This window comes from Lycorma delicatula, chromosome 8 (genome assembly GCF_047948215.1).
Source record: "Lycorma delicatula isolate Av1 chromosome 8, ASM4794821v1, whole genome shotgun sequence".
Taxonomy (NCBI): Eukaryota; Metazoa; Arthropoda; class Insecta; order Hemiptera; family Fulgoridae; genus Lycorma; species Lycorma delicatula.
Window position 1 is genome coordinate 89416999 of NC_134462.1, and position 21022 is coordinate 89438020.

Genomic DNA, 21022 nt, shown 5'->3' on the forward strand with positions numbered 1-21022 from the left:
CTGGAGCAGAGGAAAAGCATGTTTTTTAAACTGCTGGTACCCAGCGGCGATTGCGGTATTCATCTTTGTTGGAGTACAGCTCAGACTACGTAGTTTCAGTCGCTATGCAGTGTTGGAGCATAGAACTCTTTGTGGGAGTACAGCACAGACTACATAGTTTCAGTCGCTATGCAGTATTGGGGCATAGAACATCTTGTGTTTGCTGTCAACCAGTTTTTTAAGAAATAATTATTCTGCGGTCATGGTTCAGTGTCTTTTCTGCCAATGTTGAATATCAAGGTGCAATTCCAGATTAAAACACCATACTCCAATGGGGTGAGGCATTTAGAAGTACTGGATCTCTGATGAAGAAAAAACCAACTGGTCTTCCTGTGCAGTCTGAACTTTGGAAAACATAGATTAGAAGAACACTTATTGCTAGTCCGAAACAATCCACTAGGTGACAGGCTGTAGCGCTGTGTATATCACACTGTTCACTTCATCATGTCATACGTGGTGACCTCAGATTTCACCCATACAAAATAATGATCATCCAACTGCTAACTGAAAGGGATTTTGTACAACGCAGAGAATTTTGTGATATAATGAATTCCATTCTTACACAAGATGCAAACGCCCTAGTAATGATGAGTGTCGAATCCCATTTCCATCTGGATGGCTATGTTAATGTACAGAACTGTTGTTACTGGGTATTGGAGAACCCCTGTGAACTACACCATAAACTCTCCACAGCTCAAAAGTAACAGTGTGATGTGGTTTCTCCAAGAGAGGGATTGTTGGTCCTTACTTTTTTTGAAAAGGGGATAACTGCAGTTACAGTGATATCAGCGTGCTACATCGACATCTTAAACAACTTTGTGCATCCAGAAATGGAAAGGCATTGGGTGAACATGAGAGAAATGTGGTTCCAACAGGATGGTGCCACAGCTCACACGGCAAGAGCATTGATTGAAATGATTTGACAAATGTTTGTTGGACATGTCATTTCACGATTCAATGATGTTTCTTGGCCCCCACACTCTCCTGATCAATCGATTTGTGACTTCTTTTTGTGAGGCTATCTGAAATCAAGAGTGTACGTGAACAAGCTACAAATAATCAAAGACCTTAAAATTTCCATTCGTCAAGAAATTGAAGCTCTGTCGAATGAAATGTTGGAGAAAGCCATGCAGAGCTTTGAGGAGGGGCTCCAAATTTGCATTTGACAAGAAGAATATCATCTTATTGACATTATTTTCTGAACCTTATTAAGGTATGTTGATTTCAAAACTGCATTAAAAATATTGTTATTTAATGTAAACGTTTTTACATAATAATGTATATTGCGCAATCAACAATGAACCTCGTGCTCTGACATGATGCTACTGACTACAGAAATGCGAATACCAAGGTAGCTGTAGCATCTATTTCCTCCCACATCTGTGCTGCCAATATCCCTCTGCACCAGCCCACTCACATTCGAGTGAAAGCCTTGAAGATAAAAGTTTGGTTTATAAGTCGGTTGACATTTATGTAATGAAAACTATTTCTAAACACATTTTCTGGAAACAATTTGTTTTTTAGTTATTGCTAGTTAAGTATTTCACCCAGACTTTCTCAAAAAGTAAAGTGAAACCAAACTGAAATTCTTGGGACTCAAACAAAGAAGCAAATTTATTGGTTTTGTGTGTTCTTTGGCCTGAAAATTTGAATAAAACTGGTTCAGACTGCACCTTGTAGTTTCTGAGAAAACTTTTCAAAGCCCAAAAAAATTGGTGTAAAAGTAAGTTTTTTCTTTAAGTTTGCCGTAAATTAAAGACTGCAAGATTAAAATATTATAATAATGTTTAAAATAAAAGACAAAAACTGACGCTATAGTCAAATGCAAAATTCTTACTATAAATGAACATTTAATTCATATTGAACTGAAAATAAAACTGTAGAATGCATACAGTTTTGTCAATAAAATATGTTTGTATACAAATCAACCAAACTTTAAAATCTCACTTTATTTCTGTATATTTTGTAATTGTTGGTTGAAATTGTACTGTAAATTTACTTCCACAGTAGTATATGATACAATGATCTTATTTTTATTCTGTTTAGCTCAGAGGTCGGCAACCTTTTGCTAATAGAGTGCCAACTAAGGATTTAAAATCATTCGGTATGCCAACAACATTCGTATTTTTATACAAGTCAAGGTCAATATACCTGTTCTACAATATATTTTATACAGTAATATAATACAATAATATTTTAACCACATTGAAAGAAAAAACTGTTTTTAAAATTTTTTAAAGTTTTTATTATTAACGGGAGCCTTGCCCTTGCATGGTCTTAGCCAGTTACCCAATATCGGCAACATACTTTGCTGCTTTGAGTTTTACACAATTTTCTAAATGTTAAGTTGTTAGGCAAGTTTGTTGTGGACTTAACACTGCTTTCATGTGAGAGAAAATTTGCTCACAGGAGTAAGTTGAACCAAAAGCCGAAAGAAGAGCAAAAGCAATTTTATTCAAAGAGATGAAAGATCTTGGGAGGGATGTCCAACAGTTGAGAATAGCAACAGACTTTTCTAAATTTTCGTCTTCCAGAGACTTCCTTAGTACAACAGATTTTGATGTCCATAATTCTGAAGACCTAAATTCAACCTGTTGCATTTCAAAATCATCAATATCCATCCAACTAAAAAGTTCCAGTTGAGTAGTTGTCAAATCAAGTATGTCAGGCTTAATGAGATATGAAAATAAGGGTCCATGAATGTGGAAATCTGGACTTTCGTTTATCAAATTCTGCTTTGAGTGCTTCGATGTATTCCTGAAGCTCATCTATGTTTACTTTGAATTAATTTGAATGATTCTTCACATTTGGGAAGTACTTGAATGCTTTGATGTTGATGTCATGTGAAAAAATGTTGAGTTTCATTATGAATGTTTTCCAATAGCAGAAAAGACCAAGTACTGTTTAACCCTGCCCTTGTATTTTTAAATTCAACTCATTTAAATGTGTGTTTGTCAGTCAGAAACATCAACTTTAACAACCAGTTTTCATCTTTCAATTCAGGAGAGTGTTAATGTTTTTCATCAAGAAACACTTTATTAGCTTCAATACAACAAACAAATCTAGTTAAAACTTTACCTTGACGAAGCCCATTGAACATTGCTGTATAACAGAAAATTTCCATATTTACACTTAGTTTCTTGTAGAAAAGTCTTGAATTGCCTGTGAAGAATGAGAAACAAAAAAGTTGAATATCTTACAATTGTTGTCATCATAGAGACCAAATTCAGAAATGAAGTCTCCAAAAAAATTGATGTGGACACCAAATGACTTCCTTGTACCCCTATTAAATTACATACACACATTATTTTTTGCACATAAGCTCTTCTGCTGTATAATACAATGAAAATGTAACAGTTTGTGGTTAATATCATTTTCAAGAAGTTTACAAATCCTTTCTTCTTGCCAACTATTACAACACCATCAGTTGTCACACAGAATAATTTATTCAAATTGATGTCATGTTTGGCAAAATAACTAATAAATGCAGTCAAAGTGTCTTCTGCTGTGGTTGTATCATCAAAGGGATAATAAGCAACACAACTTTTCATAAATGTGATTATTCTCATAATATCTTGCAACTATAGCTAGGCATGACAAATCATTTAAATCAGTGCTTTCATCAAGAGCGACACTAAGTACTTGGGAATGTTTTAATCCAATTGTTTATTTAGTTGTTACATTTTCAGGTAAGTCAATTATGCGCCTCTCAATTGATCTTGCAGAAACTGATATTTCTCAAGAGAGAGTATAATCTCCGTATTTGGTAAATCACTGAACAAAATATCAGCACTGCTCAAAACAGTTTCCTTGATGTATTCTCCACCTGTAAAAGGTTTACCTTTTAAAGCCACACATTGAACTATTTTGTAACTACATTCTGTAGCTTTATTCTTCATTCCAACTGCTTGGCTCAAAATACCAGTTTCTTTTCGAAACAGAAATAGTTTTTTTAATGGTTTCACTTTTCTGTTCTGAGGTTTTAAAACTTAGATTGGTGTTTAGTTTGAAAGTGTCTTTGTACACTAGAAGTACGACACACAGCACTTGCGCTACAGAAAACACAAACAGCACAATCTTTTTGTTCTACAAAAACATATTCTTTTGTTCAATTTTCTTGAAATTGACGATGATCAAGTTCCGTTATCTTTTCTGCCACATTTAACACAAATGGCATTCTGAAAATATATATAAATCAACAAACATCAATGCTGATATTTATCTGTAAAATTTAACTGAATTAAAATAGTAATAAAAAATTTTTAAATGTATCTAAACTTTAACTTTATTTAATTTGGGCTTATTGTTTTTACAATTCAAATATATTTATTTTAAAATTCGCCAATTAAAATCCCTTATAAAAAAAAATTGATTTGGACACCAAATGACTTCCTTGTACCCCTATTAAATTACATACACACATTATTTTTTTTTTTAAATGAAAAATACATAAAATTTTATTTCATTAATAACTTCTGAATTAATAACTTCTATTTTTTCTTATTTTTTATTTTTTTATTATTGGTATATTATTTATAATAATTTGTTTTACAATCAGAGGTTAATTATTATTAAATCAATATATTTAAATTTAAAAAAAAAAAAAAGTTAAAACAAAAGAGATGAAGTCTGATTCAAATCGATGTGCCTTCCCCTTGTAAAATCCAAATATTTCATAAATTAAAGTTTCATTTGTCTATAACTCTGGAACTAATGAAAATAAGTATGATATGTCATTGAAAAGCTCTCAATGAGGGCGTATTACTGCAGTTAAGAAAAAGTAAAAAAACCGAATGTTTTTGGATTTTGTTTTTTTTTTTGACACTTGGTTCAGTCGATTGCAATCAAAAGGGGAGGTGTATAACTAGATGTTAAAACAGTCCTAAATCCAAATTTTCAACATCCTATGGCTAATCGTTTTTGAGTTATGTGAGATACGTACAGACATCACACCAAAACTAGTCAAAATGGATATTTCTGTTGAAATCTGAAAACCAAAATTTTTCACAATCACAACACTTTCTTTTCTTTGTACAAGGAAGTAAAAAAACTTAGAAAAGTGTAAACTTTTATGAAACCTATTTTCACCCACAGAGTAATGAACGATCTTTAGCTGTGACAAAAAAGAGATGAAGTCTGATTGAAATCGATATGCCTTCCCCTTGTAAGATCCAAATGTTTCATTAATTAAAGTTTCATTTGGCTGTAACTCTTGAACCAATGAAATTAAGTATTTTAATTGTGATATGTGTTATGGGATTTGGTAAAGTTTTGAGTTTCCATACTCCAAAATATATTTTTCAAACAATATCAATTTAGCTCCATTGATGCAAAGTAGAAAGAATAAAAAAAATTTTGAGAACTGACTCGTGATGCGGCTCTTTTACAGTCCTGACTTTTGTGTCAATCATAACCAAATTATTGATATGTTAAACTTAGAGCTTCTGTGTGCCATTAGAAATTACTTGGCGTGCCATAAGTTGCTGACCCTTGATCTAGCTCATTATGCTTGTATAGTTACATTTAAAAAATGTTTAATATGTCTTATGACTGGTTTAATGCACTTTTCATTTGTTTTCCTTTCTATGCTGATATTTTAGTGTCAATATATTTGTTCTATCCACATGTTTAATTATTTGCCTAATATATTTTGACCTCTTCCTATTCATTCTTTAAATAAAACTTCCAATACTAAAACTTTAATAACTGCAGTTGCTTCAGCATGTAACCTACCAAACTCACCTGTTCAAAGAATTTGTCTCAAATTTTTTTTTCTTTTTAGTTTCTTAAAACCTTCTCATTTCAAACATTGTTGTAAATTATGGTTTTATTTCTTTTAATACAGCTTTATAGCTTTCGTATCACTAGGCTGAAACTAAAATTTTCATATTTTTGTTTCAGATGATGATTGAAGTTTTCAAATTAAACAAAGTCAGATGTAATGTGTATGTAACTTTTTCTGTTTTGTTTAGATGAGCATTTTTTGTATGCTTGCAGGTGACTGATCCAGTTCATTTAAAATCACTGATATCTATGGCAGGTCCTGATGTGTTTTGTGTTAGTACAGGATTAGCTTCACAGGATGTTCTAAAGGTATCTGAGAAGTATATATACACATACTGTAGTAAAGGTTATCAGAGTCTCTGTTGATTATATGACCTGGATAAATAATTATTGTTTGCCAAAATTTAATTTAAAAACAATAGAATGCATTAATTCCACTTAATGAAAGTATAATGAAATTATTTAAAGTAATATTATTAATGCTGTTTCATTAGTTTTAAAAATGTAATCTATTAATAGAAACAAATTTTTTATTTCTTTTCAACATCATGCTGTAAGATATTTATAAAAAGACAAAAAATACGTACTATTTACTTCAAATATACTTTCATAGTTAATAGAATTTCAGAAAAACTGCAGGCAGTATGTTGTACGAAGGAAAAAATAATTTTTCGTAATTTTTATACTGTTAAAAAAACTCTTTTGAATTGTGGAAAAAGTTCTGCTTTTTTATGATGCTGCAGAAATATAACTATCAATTAGAAAGCTGCTGAATCTGAACATGGTTTTTTTTCAAGGATGAATAAATAACCAGATAGGTAATTAAAGCCCAAATTTCATAAATCAAAAAATGCAAGAACAAAATTTCATTAACAAAATGCAGAACTACAAATGAACTGCAATCCAAGAAAAATTTTCCCCTCTCAAAAAAATATAATGAAAAACAAATTTTTAAATATGACATTTAAAAAATAGAAACTTAATTTTAGAGTTGTAAAGGGTCAGATAAAAATTACAGAAAAAAGGCAAGAATTAAACCAAGATGGATATAATCCATCAGTCAGAAAAAAATAGTTGACCAGATACTAGAACAAATATAAAAGAAAAAAACATGAAAAAAAGACAATAAATGTATACATACATACACTGATCAGTAAGAAATTATACATATTAAAAAAAAAAGTCTACATGAAGTTTGATGAATCATACGAGTAGGAAGAGGAATGAAAAGAACTGGTTTTATAAAAGTGAACAACTGTGCTTTTCAATTATTTTAATCTATGAAAATTTTGGTCAAATTAATTAATTCCTATGATGAAATAAAATCAAAACCAAAATTTTGCAGTTATTCATAGAGGGATTAACACATCAACTAGACCATTTGAAGTTTTTATTGTTCCTTTCATTAGAAAGTTATGTTGAAAATAAAAATTGTGTGGGAGCAAGTCATTTTGTATCTAATGGTAAAATGGTTTATTTTTAAACTTATCTCTAGGTTCCTAAATGATTTTCTACTATAATTCAATTGAAATTGTTTCTTTTTTTTATGTGAGCTCGAAGCTTGTGCTTGGGAATATGGAAATGAAAATTTTACTGTGTATGAAAAATGTCTTGCCTAACCGGGATTTAAACCTGGGATCTCCAGAAAAAACCCTACTATTATACAACATTGATAAGCAATAAATAATTTATTTTCTGTATATTTTTATGAACACTATTACCGTATGTATACAGGTGCAAAAGTAAATAGCTATATAATAAGTTTATTAACAGGAAGCTAAGTAGTCCTAATAATTTTTTATCGTGGATATTTCTTAAAACAAAGAAGATCCAAGTCCCAACTCTTTTACATGTAATAGGATTCTTTTCTCTGTTATGGCCGTTGTGGTAGCAGATCATACACGGCAAAATCTGGTCGGATTTATCTTTTTTTTCTGCAGTTAGTACTGTAGACAGAAATTACCATTTTAGCAAAATGTGAAATGTCACAGGAAGTTCACCAAACGTTTTGTTAGCATTTGCCATGTGAAAGTAGTATCCTCCTGTAGACCTAGAAAAAGCTTATGACATGGTGCCTGTGAAGAAATTGTTCAAAGTTGTTAGTAATTGTGGCCTTCCTTTGACATATGTAAGAGCAATTTATGACTTGGGAATCAAATAAGCGCTGTTAAGGTGGGACAACTGTCAAAATTTTTAAAGTTAATAAGACTTTACGCCAAGGTTGCTACCTTTTTACCATTCTGTTTGAAGCAGTACTTGGATAGTATATTGGAAGAATGATACAAAAATGTAGAGATGTGAGTGGAGGTGGGTGGTGAGTAAATTCTGCAAACAACAGTATATATATATATATATATATATATACTTCCAAGTTGCCAGGTGTAAACAGGTATGTTATTATTGTGAATTATTTACCCTCGTGTTTTTAAAAAAAAAATTGAAATTTAATTTCTTCTGTACATTAGTCGTATTTTTGTTTACAACATGAAGCAGCACATGCATTCCTTCTCTCTCATTTACACTGATCCAGACTGAAAATAATTAGTTCAAATAATGGCAACTGTAAAAAAATGTGACCATTTTTTGACAGGCAACCATATGTTATCGTGTACAGAAAAAATTAAACTTCAGTTAAGTATATAATTTTCTGAAAAACACAAGCGTAAATAATTAACAATAACATACCTGTTTACACCTAGAGGTTATGGCTGACTGAGAGCAGGCAACCATTTTTTTTACATTCTTCACATCATTTTCTTTCAAATGACGTTTAATTCACTTTAAAAAAAATATATTTGCAATTTGTTAAAATAAATTAATTACAGTACATTTAATTAAAGCTAATTGGGGCTAATTTTTGTTAGGCAACCCAGCAATAATGTATTAAATTATCATTAATCATTCATTTAAATAGAATTTTATTAAAAAAACATACCTGCAGAAATCAGCTGCTGGATCTTGTACTACTACAATGGTATGGGCAGGTTCAGAGAATGGAGGAGTGTAGATGGCATAGGAGATTGTTGAATGGACTCCAGGAGAAAAGAGGAAATGTGGATGACCTCCAAAGTAGTGGATGTCTGGAGTGATGGAGAGAAGGAATTTGGAGGAGGAAGGTTGGTGGGATAGAAGAATTTGGTGGTTAGGATGTGAGGGACTGCTTTTATAGCTGTAAACACTCGCCTAGAAGAAGTTATCCAGTTACTGCCATTCTAAGTGACTAGTGAATATTTTATTCTAGTCTTTATCTGCTGCAGAACTATGGCATTTCTTGTTGATAGGTCAATGATATATACTTTTTACATCGTTTCAGATGTTTAAGACAGTTATATACCTCCTTGATTTACAGTATTCATAATGGTGTTATATTCTATTAAATTACTGGGTTTTCTTCCTTGTAGTTTAGTCTTTCTGTTAAGTTTTGCAGTATCCTGCATAGAAATATAGATGAAAGAAGCCTGACATTGTGTCTAATCAATTCATTGGGCATAAGTACATTGTTTAAGTAAGAGATTTCCATTTTTTCAATTTCTCATTAGAAGATTTCTTTTATTTTCTCTGTTTGTATGGCATACATTTTTTTTTTTACTGTAAAAACAGTTCAAACAGTTAAGGGCGTAGGTGGCAGTCATATATAAATAATTTGTGGAATTTTTCAAAATATGGTTCTGTTACATTATCACTATTTTCATTGGCAAGCTGTATTCAGAATGATGTGATTGTGTCCACAATAATTCCAAGATAAATTTGATATATAACAATAATCTGATAATCTGATTGTTTTTTCTTATATAAAAAGAAAATAATTGTATTCCAAATCTAGCTCTCTTTGATGGAATATAAAGAAGAAACTTTATATTACCTGAATATAAAGTTCCTTCAGTAGAATTAGGCTTTTGTCAATACAAAGATTGGCAAAAGGTTTGAAAACTTCTCTTCACATGTTATTGTAATTATCTTATCAAACATGGCCCATTGGTATGATTATACAATAAATGATTAAAATTTAAAACCCACTTACCAGCAAATCTTTATATGCATTCAAGGCTTTCAGAAATGAATTCCATCTTCAGGAACTTAAAAATTTGTTATATTATTCTTAATAAAACTAAAACTTTGTTGTCATAAGTAAAATCGTTATGTAAAGTGTATAAAATATATAACAGTGGTCATGTATTTAAAATTGTGTCGACTTACCGTCCTGTCATTATTATGATAATGGTGGAGATATTCATAATGACAGGACGTTAAGTTGACACAATTTTTAACACATGATGAGCGCTGTTATATATGTTATACACTTTACATAACAATTTTACTTATGACAACAAAGTTTTAGTTTTATTAAGAATAATATAAAAAAATTTTAAGTTTCTAAATTTTAAATTGAGATGGAATTCGTTTTTGAAAGTGCTTGAGCGCATAAAAAGATTTGTTGGTAGTGGTTTTTATAATTTAATTCTATATTGTTATTGTAATAATTTATTAGTTAAATTTTTAAAAGTCAATTCCATTATCAGCATCTTCACCATTGTTGAGAAAATGTAAATATTTTAGAATAATCATGAATCTATTTTTCAAATCGTATTAGCATAAAATGTGTGATTTTCAAAATATTAAATATTGCTCCTGACGTTCACAAAGATCAACATGTTCGTATTGCTGATAAATTTAATATTTCTTTCAAAGTTTATGTACATTATATTTTATTATTTATATATATCTAATATGTTCCAGTGTAGTAAGAGTTTAACCTTCGTTGATTTTATCTTAATGTGTTTCTAATTTAGATTTATTTATTTAATATTTAATTTTGAAACTTAAAATTTTTTAGCGTATTGCAAGAGTGGCAACGTTCAGTTACCAAACGTTAACTGTACCTGAAAATAAAGCCGCCAATGTTTTATACATTAATGGAACATTAATACATCGTTCACCTGATGAAATTCCAGAATCAAATAAGGTACGTGTATTTCATTATAAAATGTAAATATTATGTGTGGTCTTTAATTATTTTAATGCTTTAATGCAATCATTTTGTACATGACTGCTCAAAAAGGAATGTAATGTTTTTAGGGTGTATGTATGTATGTGTGTTCCACCATAGCAGCTCAGCGGTCGAACCAATTTAGATGTATGACCCTGTTGGAAAAAAAACATTGCAGGGAGTGTCATAGACTATATAAATATATATACATGTATGTAATTGTAATAACAAGACCAAAAAAAAGATCATATATATGATTCTAAATGGATAATCAATATTTTCAATATTGATTTATTTGTACCGAAAATAGTTGTATTTTAAGATCTGCTATGATATTGAATGAATAAATTACAGTAGTAACATTTATTAATTTATTTTATAATTATTATTAATGTTGTTATTTATTGTTTATAAACATTTAAGAAAAAAATTATGATCGGCAGTATGTTCGGCCATGTAAGCATGTTATGTTACTGCTAAATATTAACTAATAATCACTTTCTTTTATTAATAAAATTAATAAATAAATAAAATTACAAATACAAAGTTAAATAAAAATGATCTATGCTTAGAAATTAAATTGAATAATCTGTAAATTAATTGACAACAGACTGCTTCTAGCGGGTGAGAGTCGTGGAGGGAGCTGTGTGCAGCCGCCTGGCGCACTACCATTGATCCATTTTGTGTCAAAATCTTATTGCTGAATATTAACTGTTCCCTTTCGTTTATTTTTACGTGACTGCCCAAAAAGGAGTGTAATGTATCTAGGGTGTATGTACGTATGTTTGTTCCACTGTAGCAGCTCAATGGCTGAACTAATTTAGATGTAGACCCCGCTTTGGAATCCTTACATTATCGGGAGTGTCATGTTATATACATATGTATATACATATATATGTTTAAATAAATTTTAAAACATTGAAAAAATCTATCAGATGAATGAGTTGTTTTTGAATAACACACATCATGTTTGAGATACGAGGTTTCTGAATCGTTCAGAATGAATCATTGAGATGGGAGTTATTCAAAAACAATTCATTCATCTGATAATTTTTTTCAAATCTATCATCTGATAAATCAAATAATCAATTTTATTCGTGTAACTATTGTTTTATAAGACTGCCCAAAAAGGAGTGAATTGTAATTGTTATAAGTGTAATTGTTATTGTTTATATATGTATGTATGTATGTTTGTTTCACTGTAACAGCTAAACAGCTGAACCAATTTAGACGTATGACCACACGTTAGAATTCTTATGTTACCGGGAGTGTGATAGACCATATATATAGCCTATGTTCTATATATAACATATATATATATATATGTTTAGATAGATTTTAAAATATTGAAAAGAAAATATACATACAAAATTGTCATGTGCACGCTTTTCAATAATACTATATTAGAAGGTCATGAAGACATTGAAGATGATGAGTGCCCCAGATTCCCCAGCACATCAACAACCGAAGAAAACGTGGAAAAAGTGAAAGAAATGATTATGAATGATCGCTGAATCACAATCAGAGAAGTTGCTTGGGATATCAATTGGCTTATGCCATTAAATTTTTTTGGATGTTTTGGGTATGAAACGTGTGACAGCAAAATTTGTTCCGAAATTGTTGAATTTAGAACAAAACAGCAGGGAATGGAAGTTACTCAGGAGTTGCTAAATAAAGTCAACAACGATGCAGAACTACTGAAACGTGTCATAACAGGTGATGAAACATGGATTTACAGATATGATATCTAAACTAAGGCTCAATCATCCCAGTGGAGGCATTCTGGATCACAAAGACCGAAAAAAACTCAACAAGTACGGTCAAATGTGAAGGTTATGCTCACTGCGTTTTTTGATTTTAATGGCGTAGTGCATCATGAGTTCTTGCCACAAGGTCAAACGATCAATAAGGAGTATTACCTACAAGTTCAACGCCGTTTACGTGAAGCAATCTTAAAAAACACCCGGATTTGTGGTGAAACAATTCATGGCTTTAGCATGATGATAATGCACCTGCTCACACTTCATTACTTGTTCGTCAATTTTTAGTTAAAAACAACACTGTAATGATACCCCAGCCGCCATATTCACCAGAATGGCCCCGTGTGACTTTTTTCTATTCCCAAAAATAAAGAAAACCTTAAAGGGCCGTCGTTTTACAAGCATAGATGAGATTAAAAGCGAATATGGGCTGAAAGAGCTAAACACTATTCCAAAGGTCGAGTTCCAGAAGTGCTTTGGGGATTGAAAAAAGCGCTGGCATAAGTGTATAATATCTAATGGGAACTATTTTGAAGGAGATAACATTAATGTAGAAGAATAAATAAAATTCTTTCCAAAAAACAAAAATTCCCGTTAATTTTTGAACACACCTTGCAGTTTTATATGCATTATTATCAATTTTTATTGATAATATTATGTTAGATAATTATTATTTCATTAGAGGTAAAAGTTTTCAATTTTAAGTTAATGTGTTGTAATGATAGTTTATGACACAAAATGGGGGGAAAAAGTGAAAAATAGGTGGCGTAAAGATAACCGACAACTATCTTGAATTTTTGTGCTCCTTTTAAAAAAAAAAAAATTCCTTTTAAAATTTTTAAATGACTTGAGAAATGTACTTGTCAATTATAGATTATACCATTGCCACTAATTTGATCAATTTTATGGGTCTGTTTTTTATTTATTCTCTATTGAGGATATCAATCTTATGATGTATATGACAAAATTAGTATGTTTTGGGAGAAATAAATTTAAAATGATAAATATTTTCATAAATTTATTGAATGTTTTTAATCATAGCTATTTGTTTATGTTTATGCAAAACACAATTCTTTTCCTGTTGATAGAATGTGTTCGATTTTATTTTTTTGTATTATTTACTATTGAACTTTTACAAACAATTGCAACTAAAAGATTTAGTGAATTTTTGTCTTTATTTGTAAGGCATCATTACATAATGTTACAATAATTGTGTTAACGTTTACATATTAAATTTACATTTATTCTTATTGTAACTAATCTGAAAAAAATTACGCAGATAATAAATGTAAAGAGAGATTAATTCAGTTTGTCTGTTTTTTGCAACTCAAAAATATTTATTTTCTTTTTCTTGTTTTTTATAGTTTTTCATTTTTCAAAAATATCTTTTAGGGATTATTGATTTCTAAGGATTTCTTATAATTCATAAACTTCTTATAAAGATTCATCAGGATTAAATTTGCCAAAATCTCATTTGACAAATTCATTATAAAATGAAGTTTGTATTCATCATCTACATGTTCATCATAGTCTTTTTTATTCCATATTTTGAATTATTTGTTGATAATTCTTTGTACAGCATGTCTAAAATATCATCTAAAACTTTTATCATCTTAAAAATCTTCATGACCTTGTTGAAACAGTTTCTATCACTCATAAACCCTACATGTCGACATAATATCCAACAAACACCTTATCCTACATCTTCATCACTTCACTGTACTTTATTCTATTTTTAATGCAAATCCTTTGTTTTGTCATTTTCAGATGAAATAGATTATTATTCATGATAAAATATGGCCTAATTACTTTGCTGTGAAATTTGAACTATGCGTGTAATATGGATGAAAATATTGATATACATTATAGGCATTGTTGTCATCATTTAGGCAAAAGTCAAATAACAGTTGAAAAGAAATAGTTACAGAATTGAAAAATCCTTGTTAGCTTTTGATCACGCCTCATAAATAACGGCATTATTAATAGTGTAATCCTGTAATGTATGTAATGGTGATCATGTAGTTCTTTAACTTATCCCTGAAATGATTCAAAATAGAAAAAAAATACAAATCTGTTACTTCAGTTATTTATACCTAATTAGCAACACATAATGAGCACAAGTAATAAAACCCTTGAATGGGACAACTGTTTTTCAAAATTGTTCTGAAAGTTGATACTGTTTTGTCTTTTTAAGAATTTACTAATCATAAATGTGAATTAGTAATCTGAAATTACTTTTAAGTTCTTAACTCAAAGGAGTTAAGTTTGGTGTATCTTATTCTCTCCCAGGACATAGGAGTTAAAATTAATAAATGGGTTAAAAATGTTTCCTGCATAAGATGTATAAAAAAGCTTTTCACTTAGGGAGAGATAGATTCATAAAAGAAGAATTTTTAGTTCCTTAGATCTGTTTCCAGTTTAATACAACATTTTAATTCTTCAACTTAGATTTGTGGGATTGCTCCCACTTCCTAAAGAATCTTTTGAATGATTTAGCGGGAGAAAAATGTATCTATATTGTAGGTATATAACTGTATATTTGGTGTTTGATGGAATCCTCTACCATTCTCATGAATTCTCACTCTTCTTTCCTCATCCCTCCCCAATACAGTCTGTATCATTCATTTACGCTTTGTTTCTTTGTTGCCTTTCTTCCATTCGCATCTCTTTCGCTCTTTTAGATGGCTTCGCATCTTCCATCCTGTTAGTATGTCCAAACCATCTAAATCTGCTTTTATCAGTCCCTTCACTTATCATGTTTACATTCATTGCATTCCTAATGTTATAATATCTCTGCTGCATAAGTGACTGTAAACACATAGTGTGTGATATACCATGGCAATTTTGCGTTCTGTAGGATTAATCTATTCCACAATAAATGCTTTTATTCTTTGAAAAGAATTACATTCTTTTCCCAACCTATTGATGTTATTATAACTGGTTCTTCCATCTGTTCAAGAATTTGTGCTAAATTAAGTGAATTTTCTCGTTTCTTTAAAACAGTACTCTCCATGATGGTAACTTTGGAGGGTAAGGTAAAACCCAAAATACAGTTTGAATTTGAATCTAAAGATACTGCTTGCAATCTCTTGAAAATGAAGGACCATTCAATAAGATTTCAAACACACCCAAGTTTAAAACTGATTAAGAAAGAATTTAAAATAAAGTTTAGTATGAAATTTACTATGTTTGGTTTAAAATATGATTAATAATTTTAGGAAGTATGGTTAGATGTGTAGAAGCAGTTAATATTAAAACATTATTCATTTTGCAGAAACTATTAAAAATGAAGAAAAACGGTGTTTCATTTTTAGTTCACAACCAAACTAATAATTCTTGCATAAATGTGTACATTGCAGATATCACATCTCATCTAGTTTTTGCTGCTACATTAGTAAGGCAAAATAAATCAGTAAGATACATAACAAAAGAATATATTCTCAGTATTAAATGTGAAAAATGAAACTATTACTCATTAATATTGTTAGTTACTAAGTAATTTACAACTAATAGTACTAATCAGAAGAGTAACAATAGAATCATTTTTATTGAAGTTAATTTTTAATATGAAATTATTGTTTTCTGTCATTTCAGTAGTTGAAAGGAAACCCTGATTTCATTTTCCATTCCTCCAATATAGCTTCTCATGTTATCAGAGCCATATTTGAGGAAAATCCTGATCATATGAATAACAAAAATAAAAAAAAATATTTGTACAAAAGTTTATCTTTAAAAATATTATTTACTACTTTTTATTTTTTTGATAATCAAATGTAGTGTAATATTTATCTGATTATAGAGAATATTTGTGTGATTATAATACAATGATTTGTTTATGATCTTCCTCTGCTTATTTGAAATGTCAAGGATTTGTAATTAAAAGGGAAAATTTCTCCTCGCTGAATATATGTTCTATAATAATTTTTCAAATTAAACAATTTAAATAAATAATCTAATTTTTATTAGTATTGGTAATATCATATGATCAAACAATTGATATAATTTTTATTTGAAATTTTTAAAATTCTATGTTTATAGGAGAAAAACAGCTGTTTAAATTTGAAGTATTTTTTTATGCATCTTATTTTAAGTTTTAATTAAAGCATGTATTAATTCTAATTTTGAAATTACAGAGTCAAACAATAATGTTTTTCCATGATTTTTTGTTGCTAATTGTTTGTTTACTATTGTTAATTGGGTTTATTTACAGTAGTAAAGAAAAAGATCGGTTAAATGTGACACGCACTCAAATCATTAGACAGAAAAAAATTAATGTGAAATGTAAAAAAGCAGCTTTAGGCGATAGCCCTTATTCAGCAACACTGCAAAAATATGATACTCGTGAACATGTTTGTAGTGGAACTGTTGTTAGTAGGTATTCTATTATAACAAGTGGATATTGTTGTTCAAAAATAAATGTACACAAAACAAGATATTCTGCTGCTTTAGGAATCATAAAGTCTCAGGATGATTTTGGTTCACGTTATGAAATTAAAAACTACATTCTTCATCCAAATTATTACACTCGTGCTAATGGATATGATATCGGTTTAGTGTTTGTTTGGGAAGAAATTTATCCGACTAAAACAATCAGTATTATTCCAATATCGACTAGTAAGAAGTTAAAAAAAAAGAAATGCAAATTATCGGTTTGGGGATCTAAATCTGTACTCGAAAATAATTTGGAACTGTTATTGTATAATATTGATTTGACAGATACTAAATCGTGCGATGATTTATGGGATACATTTGATAATAGTTTAATGTTTTGTGCAGGTTATGGTGCGATTGGAAATTGTGTGGGATTTGGTGGTGGCTCAATGGTTTGTGATGATGTATTATATGGTGTTGATCTGTATGGGATGGCTGAGTGTGAAATTGAAGATAATTCAATTTTTCAAATCATTGCACCAGTTAGTAATTGGATACAGGGTTTCTCTCCAGAATCTAGGAAAGTGGTTGTAAATTCAAGTTTTATATCAAAGATTAACCTAAAAATGTGCCTTTTATTTACTTTTACGTTACTTAGTCTATTTTATTATTATTTCATTTAATGTAGTAACTCTTAGAACTTAGTAATTCCAGTTATTAGTTGTAATTTCCAGATTTAAAAAAATATAATTTTTTGTTGTATCAATAGGATTTGTCTTCAGGTATATTGATAAAGATTTTTAAAAAGTCACAGTTAATGTTGAAAGAGTGTACTACTTACTTGCAATTATTAGTCATAAAATATTTACTTACTATAATGCACCAGCACTTATCAGATAAAAACAATAGGTACAAGAATATAAGTACAAGAGTATATATGGTGGTTCCATTACATGTTTTGAGTTGTGCAGCTGTATTAGCATATGAATTTTTTTAACATACTTTTGTTGTATCTTATAAAGTAACATAAGTGCTATACGATTTAAAAATTTATTTAGTTTATTATTATAGGTATTATGATCACTTAGGTTTGGTTTTATATTTGGTTTTATATTAATTTTTTCATTCTAATGCCTTTCAGTTTTGAGCTCTACTTGTATTTTACAGAAATATTTGCATTAAAACTAAGTTATATTCATTGTAATATATTTAAGTATTTCATTGTAATGTACATAAACACCAATAATAATTTCTAATTAATAATTCAATAAATATATGTACCAAAATATAACCACTTTTATATTTAATAAAATAAAAAATCTATCTTCACCTTCATTACAAATTTAAAAGAAATTCATTGCTATTAATTTTTTTAATTGGTTAGAATTCTTTCTAATTGGTTAGAATTATTTTCTAGTTTGTTAGGTTTCATTGCTGAAAAAATTAACCTACCACTGCCTACATTTTGAACTTATTCAAAAATTTAACTGAAATTATATATTGCTTTTATTGCTTATTTTAAAAACGTCCTTAAAACACAGTGTTGCATTATCTGTTCTGTTAATCAAAATATCTTTCTTTTTTATTACTATTGTTTTTATCTTATTCATTTCCATGTAACTGCCTGTCAGTAGACTTGAGCAATGTGTTAAACTATAGCGTGGTACCAACTTTCCAATACACTCATCATAGAACGAAGCCGCCTGTGTTTTCAGCCATGTTTCTATGCTGGTCTGTAGCTCGATGTCTGTGCCAAAATGTTGTCCTCCTAGCCAGCGTTTCATATGAGCAAAGAGGTGAAAATCTGATGGAGCCAAGTCCGGGCTGTATGGTGGGTGATCAAGCACTTCCCAACGAAAACGCTGCAGGAGCTTCTTTGTCACAGCTTGAGTTGCAGCCGAGCATTGTCATGACGAATGTTGTCTGATGACAACATTCCTCTCTGCTTATTCTGAATTGCCCTTCGTACACGAAGGACAGTATGAGGCTGCAGTAATGGTCATTCCACATTCCATGAATTCCACCAAGAGAACTCCATTCTGGTCCCAGAATACAGTAGCATACACTTTCTGTTGGAGAAGGTTCGCTTGAACTTCTTTAGTTTACTGGGAGAATGAGAATGCATCTACTGTTTGGATTGTTCTTTTGTTTCTTCAGTTTCGAAATGGACCCATGTCTCGTCCCCTGTGACAGTTTTGTTCAAAAAATCTTCTCCTTCATTGTGATAGCGCTGGAGAAACATTAGGGAGACGTCCATTCTCATTGTTGTGATGGTCGGACAGCATCTTGGGAACCCATTCCTCACACAGTTTGTGGTACTGAAGTCTCTCACTCACATTGGTGTAGAGAGCTGATCTTGAAATTTTCGGAAACGAATCACTCAATACAGAAATTGTGAACCGACGATTTTCTCGAATTGCTTCATCCACTCGCTCAACAAGATCATCTCATCGGTTGACACTCACTTCCTTCCCTGACCGCCTGCATCATAAACATCTGTACATCCTGCTTTAAAGTTCCTGCACCATTGTCGCACTTTGCTGTCACTCATTGAAGTTTCATCATACACATTACTTATTCGTCTATGAATTTCAGCTGCATTACACCCTTCAGCCTGAAGAAATCGAATTTCTGCATGCACTTCACTCTTGGCAGGAGATGCTATTGTTGTAGACATGTTTACGTGTTCAGAACTAAACGAAGTGACGCAGCGTGATTGAAGGCCATACTAGAGATGCTGTTCAACACATGCACAAAGGTTCATCCAATTTTTACACGGGTTTTTATCTCATGACCGATCGGACCTTGAAAAAAATAACCCTCGTATAAATAAATGACTTCATTAATGTCTAATTCAATGTAAACATGCAGTATTGTAATGAGCAGTAGTCAGAACAAACAAATTTGTTAATATGGTACAGTAAAATTAAAAAAGAAAATGTTGCCACATGTTATATACATAATTATTATTTACAAAATTTAAACATACGAATAAAAACTGAAGTCAAAGAAGGCTGGTAGAATTTAGAGCTAGTGTGGACTGTATTTTTGTTGAGGTGGTAGATGATGAAATGAAGCAATGCTATGTTCTTGAATCGTTATATTTTATTTCTTGTTATCCTTGACATTTTGATTAAATTACAATAGTTACATTAAACTTAAGAATGTATGACACCTTAGTCATAATTGAACTTAAACATTATCAAGAAACTATGAGTCCTCTTGGACTGAAATGAAAACATGACCGCACTGTGCGGGATTCTTATGTAGAATATAACTAACACTAATTGTCCATACGGACGAAATGAAAAATGTGACCGCATTGGGCGGGATTCTAACGTAGAATGTTCATATTAGATTAACTCAACATGGAATGGAACACAGAGCTCACCAATTATAATTTCATTAAATTATAATTTTAAGACACATTATCATGAGATGAAACTTAATATAAAAAAAAAAATAAAAGTAATACATACAAAAATAGTTACATAAACCTTAAAAGAACGAACAATTAAGTTACCTTTATACAATGTTACCAAAGGCCGAAAAAAGGACTACAAAGAAAATAACTTAAAATTAAACAAATATATGAAAATGATGTTAAAGAAATTTCATTAATTACATTCGGCATGACTAAGATTTTCACAAAAGTCTGAATTTGGAAGAAGAATTAATTTATTAATAGTTCTTTTTACTATTCTATTGTTGTTAGTTTTTACATCAACTAATCTAATTAATCCATTATTACCTGGATATACTTTCACAACTATTCCCAATTTCCATATCAGTGGAGGGAGATTAATTTCCTTTATTATAACTACATTACCAACACAAATGTTATTATTTGAAATTTTATACTTGTTCCTCTGCCGCAAGGAATGCAAATAATAGATAGACCATGCTTTCCAAAAGTCTTTCAATATTCTTTGTATAAACTGCCACCTAGTAAGCTTATTTACATTAATGCTTGAGAATGTGACGTGGTTGATGCATCCGGCATGCAACCACGTGACAGGATGTCAGCGGGGTTATCGTTATCCCATGAAGGAACGGGTTTCCATAAGCATTCCTTAGTTAG

General features: G+C 30.3%; 1 protein-coding gene across 2 annotated transcripts in view; it reads left to right on the forward strand.

Moving 5' to 3' along the window:
* The window catches only part of LOC142328760 (N(G),N(G)-dimethylarginine dimethylaminohydrolase 1), a 78456-nt gene that overhangs the window by 46981 nt on the left and 10453 nt on the right, over positions 1 to 21022 (forward strand). Inside the window, exons 4-6 of one of the 2 annotated variants that reach the window (XM_075372780.1) lie at positions 6037 to 6132; positions 10658 to 10786; positions 17347 to 18080. In XM_075372780.1, coding sequence (XP_075228895.1) covers positions 6037 to 6132; positions 10658 to 10786; positions 17347 to 17535 — 414 coding nt within the window. In that variant the 3' untranslated portion in view covers positions 17536 to 18080. Of the gene's footprint in view, positions 1 to 6036; positions 6133 to 10657; positions 10787 to 17346; positions 18081 to 21022 lie in introns of those variants that run through there. The other variant, XM_075372781.1, reaches the window with a different exon arrangement.